The sequence below is a fragment of the Amphimedon queenslandica genome, unplaced genomic scaffold, assembly GCF_000090795.2.
Source record: "Amphimedon queenslandica unplaced genomic scaffold, v1.1 AMPQUscaffold_13427, whole genome shotgun sequence".
Lineage (NCBI taxonomy): Eukaryota > Metazoa > Porifera > Demospongiae > Haplosclerida > Niphatidae > Amphimedon > Amphimedon queenslandica.
Genome location: NW_003546337.1, coordinates 207,638 through 209,217, shown reverse-complemented (window position 1 = coordinate 209,217; position 1,580 = coordinate 207,638). Strand labels below are relative to the sequence as shown.

The 1,580-nt window shown below is 31.5% G+C and overlaps 1 protein-coding gene across 1 annotated transcript; it reads left to right on the top strand.

Moving 5' to 3' along the window:
- The first annotated feature begins 460 nt into the window (after positions 1-460).
- LOC105312616 (cell wall integrity and stress response component 2-like) lies at positions 461-1,111 on the top strand. Its single transcript, XM_019995927.1, has 3 exons — positions 461-692; positions 741-845; positions 891-1,111. Exons 1-3 carry the CDS (start codon positions 461-463, stop codon positions 1,109-1,111), a joined length of 558 nt encoding a protein of 185 aa, XP_019851486.1.
- Positions 1,112-1,580: the final 469 nt, after the last annotated feature.

Here is a 1,580-nt window from a genome sequence, read left to right as displayed (position 1 = left end):
TAGCCCAGAAAGGAGAATAAGTTAGTCTATATGCATGGAATAACTTGTTGCATGTGTACTGATACAACAACAGATATTGTTTAGTCTAGAGTAAGTTTCATTGAATATATTATCAAATGAATAACAGATTGTCCCCTTTCAAGAAACATCTACTGCATTACTCAGTGATATGCAGGTATATGCCTTGATCACTTGTGTATTTAAATTCAATAATCAATTCTCTTGCTACTATTAAAGCTCATTTCTCTAAATTTCTCCATTAGTTACATCAAGTCTTCAAAGCATTAGTGCTTCACTCCATGGCTATCAACTGAGAATTATTTGTCATTTTGCTAATGGCAGCCTATCGACTGGTTGCTTCGTAATCGTTGCTCTAGCGAACAAAACAGAATTAATGAGTGATAGTATTATTCGACCTCAACTTGATTCCTTAACCTCAAACACAACCATTACACTGACCATGGATCATCTTCATCTCCCATTGGTTGTTATTGGAAGTGATTACAACAATGCTGCAGACACTGGGCTAGTTAGAATTACAGCAACTCCTTTATTAATCAGTGGTCCTGCAGATCCAAATGACACTGTTATCAGTAATACTCCTACATCAATTACTGCTCCTACTACATCAGTTACTGCTAGTATATCAACTGCTATTATTAATATTCCTACCACTACACCTCAAACTTCAGGTTAATAGTATTGTTCTTATTTTCATTTTTTTCTATTTATAATTATAGGATTATCAGGTGGTGCTATTGCTGGTATAGCAATCAGTATAATATTACTGATACTAGTTATAATACTTATCATTATTGTTTTACAATGTCTTTACTTCAGGAAAAGTATGTTAGTAATTATTTATATTTGCATTATTTGTTTTGTCTCAGAAAATAGAAAATCTTCTTGTGAAAAAGAAGCAACTGCTTTAGGTAATATATCATCAATTCCTTCAGTACCTAATGAAGCATATGCAGCAGTTGATTCAATTGTTAATGTACAAGAGAATGTGGCATATTCTTTACCTGCAGGACACACCATTACTGCAGCTAGTCCTCCTACTGGATCATCAACTGCTCCACCTGCTGTATATGAAACTATTAATTCTTAAATCATTCAGTGCACAGAAAAAAAGTTTGCAATTTCCTACAATTCTCAGCAAGCACCGGCACAATTTCAAACAAAATATAATCACAATAATAATAAATTCAGTCTCGTTATTTACAATTATTAATAGTAACAAAAATGATAATTAGCAAATTATTAATGTTATACTTTGAATTTCTTGATTGGTCTAAAGAAATTTAAAATTATAACAAAATACTGTATCTATGATGATACCGAGGCGTTTTTTTTTTTTACAACAAGAAAAATAGCACAATTGCTAATAGACAACATAAATAAAGAAATAAAATATTTAATGGAGTTATAAATTACAAGTTACAATGAACATACAGTTTTATATAGGAGAGAGAGGAGGAGAGTTTGATAGAAGAGGGCAGAGAGTTCCATTTTAATAACTATTAATAATTTAACCATCAATCAATATGGTTCTTCAGATGTTCTTAAGGCCTTCATAC